General features: G+C 54.4%; 1 protein-coding gene across 1 annotated transcript; it reads right to left on the bottom strand.

The window, feature by feature from the left end:
* Positions 1–602: 602 nt before the first annotated feature.
* Positions 603–1,927, bottom strand: LOC119327682 (xyloglucan endotransglucosylase/hydrolase protein 22-like). The gene is made up of 3 exons (XM_037600787.1): positions 1,628–1,927; positions 1,331–1,524; positions 603–1,242 (listed from the first exon to the last, which is right to left on the bottom strand). Exons 1-3 carry the CDS (start codon positions 1,907–1,909, stop codon positions 861–863), a joined length of 858 nt encoding a protein of 285 aa, XP_037456684.1. The 5' UTR covers positions 1,910–1,927; the 3' UTR covers positions 603–860.
* Between the last annotated feature and the right edge of the window lie 1,131 nt (positions 1,928–3,058).

Raw genomic sequence — 3,058 nt, 5'->3', positions numbered from 1 at the left:
CAATATTTGAATCTTCTCTGAATTCTTTTATGTATGATTGGTTATCTTTGCAAGTCTCTTCGAATTATCAGTTTGGTTTGGCATACTAGATTGATCTTTCTTGCAATGGGAGAAGTGCTTAGCTTTGGGTTCAATCTTGCGGTGTCCTTTTCCGGTGACAGTAAGGGCAGCAAGGCACTCCTACCTCTGGACAGTAAGGGCAGCAAGGCACGCCGACAGGTCCGTTTTGCGGGATCTGAGTCTGACCTCACCCGCGCCGGCCCGCATACACCATTTTCCGCGAACTGCAAAAGCCTTATGCGGGCTGGCGTTTTACGGAGTCTGCTAGAGTTGCTCTTACCCGGTGCCTAGCATTGGCCTTGTGCTATTTGTCGGTTTTATTACTCAGCCAAGTTGTACAGAGAAATATGTTGCTCAAGATTGTACCTATTATCCGCTATTATCTTTTTTTTAGCGGATCCCCTTTATCCTTAGTTGTCAATAAAGTTGTGTTCTTGGAAAAAGAAGGTTTTATTAGTTTAGTAGTATGATTTATCAAATTTGCATGCACCCGACAATTAGCCAAAAGCTAATTAACAATATAAGTATATGCCCCGCCTAGATAAATAGATAAATATTGATATATTGTATAAGCTGAATTTATTACTCCCTCCGTTTCAAAATAAATGACTTAACTTTATACAGACTAGTACAAAGTCGAGTCACTTATTTTGAGACGGAAGGAGTATATCGTTTATATACCTGCATGGTTACAATTACGTCCATACGTAGGTGTACACAAATTATATACCCAATCTACCCCAAAAAAAAAACCCGGGAACGTGGCCTATCCTGGGAACGTCGCCTCGAGATAGAACACTCTACTTGGTGGCGCACTCGGGCGGAGCGCCGTCCTTGAACCTCCAGGTGTCCGTGCAGTAGTTGTAGATCATGTAGTTCTTCTGCACCCACTGGAGTCGGTCCAGCGCGGTGGCGTCCAGCTCCTGGTACATCCACGCGCCGTTGGACCTGGCGCACGCCGCCGCGTCCTGCGACGCGCACCCGCTCGCGGCGAAGCCCTTGTACGACGCCACGAAGGGCGCCCGCGACCAGTCCGTCCTCACCCGCCCGCCCTGCGTCGCCCACTCCTCCGCGTCCCACACGCTGGCGTACACCCGCATCGCCTGGCTCCGCGGGTACGCCAACCCCGTCGCCGCCTCCCGGTTCCGGTGCTCCCGGATCGGCGTCCCGTCCACGTAGAACCTGCGTGCATGCATGAGATCTCCTTGTCCTGCGTCGAGGAGAAGAGGTAGAAGAGAGAGACTGATGATGCCGTCGGCATGCTACGTACAGGATGTGCGTGGGGTTCCAGACGACGGAGTAGGTGTGGAAGTCGGCGGTGGGGTCGAACCACATGCGGAACTGCTGCTCCCGCCCGCCCTTGCCCTGGCTGTACACGTTGGTGTGCACCGTGTAGGGCTGCCCGCTCGCGTTCCCCAGGAACTCGAAGTCGATCTCGTCGTGCGCCGACCCCTGCGACGACAGCTGCAATAGAAGTATGGAGTATGGACTCGAATCAGTACAGTACTCCCCGTGCATGATGTCAGTCAACACGTACGTCCACGTGCGGTCGTGCAGGGAAACGTACGTAGAAAGTGGCGACGGTGCCGGCGGAGTCGCCGGGGACGAGCTTGATCTGCATGTCGAAGCGGCCGTACAGGTACTGGTTCTTGGACTGGAACCCGGAGCCGGAGGCCCTGTCGAGGGACAGCGTCAGGACGTCGCCGCCGCCGACGATCTTGCCGCGCCCGTCGCCCCACGTGATGTCCACGTCCTGGTAGAAGTTACCCGACGCGCGGGCCGCGCCGGCAAGCAGCAGCAGCAGTGGCAGCACCGAGCACACGACTGTTCTCCTCGGACTCGACGCCATCGTTGGGTTGGGATTGAATTCTTCTGCACCCGGTATTATATTTCTGGTGTGTTTGTGTGAGGCGAGCCGGGTGCAAGTTGTGGGTTTTATAGGCCACTGGGACTGGGAGGAGGATGACATCCTCTCATTCCATTCCGTCGATTCCTTTCGTCGATGGGTAGGAGGAGGATGGTTGGACCAGAGAAAGGGAGGAAGGTTGTACGTGAGCTGGATCGATCAATAGCCCGACGATGCTGACCCGATCAGAAACCACACGGCTTTGTTTGCCAGTTATTTGAGTCATTTTACAGTGCATCCGGATGATATGGACCGTCCGTCAGAGCAAAATCGACGGTCCAGATCCGATGCAATACACTGATGTCACGTGTATTATATCAGACCCCGAGGGACATTTTCGAGAGAAAAAATATTTCGAACTGATCTATTTTTCCCTCCCAAATATTTCGAGGGTATTCTTGGTATGAATTTAAGAGCTATTTTCGGTTTGATATTTATCCCGTTCGCTAGGGTTTATGCCTCGCCGCCGCTACGGTTTTGATCCTCGCCAGTAGGATCTAGCCGCTCGTCGCGGCCCCTCCCTCCCTCGTCGCCGGCAGGATCTAGCCGCTCGTCGCGGCTCCTCCCTCCCTCGTCGCCGGCAGGACCTAGCCACGCGTCGCGGCCCTTCCCTTCCTCCACCCCAATTCCCTGGAGATCTCGCACCGCATTTTCAACGAACACGAGAGGAGGCCCACTGCCCTCCCCGCGGCGGCCGCCGGCGAACAGTCGGCGCCATCCCACCTCCCAGTTCTCCATGCGGGTGCCTATAGCCACAAGGTTATAGGAAACCTCTTTCCCACACCCCAATTGGTTGTTTGCGTCCTCTACATATCATTTCTCAGCCATGGCTGCAGCTTCTCACTGGTAGAAAAAGGGTCTGTTGTCCCGGTTCGTAAGGGCCTTTTGTCCCGGTTCCTGAACCGGGACTAAAGGATCGATACTAATGCCCCGTCCCTTTAGTCTCGGTTCAATCCAGAACCGAGACAGATGTGCCTCCACGTGGCCTGTGCGCGGAGCCCAGGCAGGAGACCCTTTGGTCCCGGTTGGTGGCACCAACCGGGACCAATAGGCATCCACGCGTTAGCATTTCTGTGGCTGGGGTTTTTGTTT

Source organism: Triticum dicoccoides, chromosome 7A, assembly GCF_002162155.2.
Source record: "Triticum dicoccoides isolate Atlit2015 ecotype Zavitan chromosome 7A, WEW_v2.0, whole genome shotgun sequence".
In the NCBI taxonomy this organism is placed as follows: Eukaryota; Viridiplantae; Streptophyta; class Magnoliopsida; order Poales; family Poaceae; genus Triticum; species Triticum dicoccoides.
Note: the sequence above shows the minus strand (reverse complement) of the source record. Positions and strands in the feature narration are given on the sequence as shown.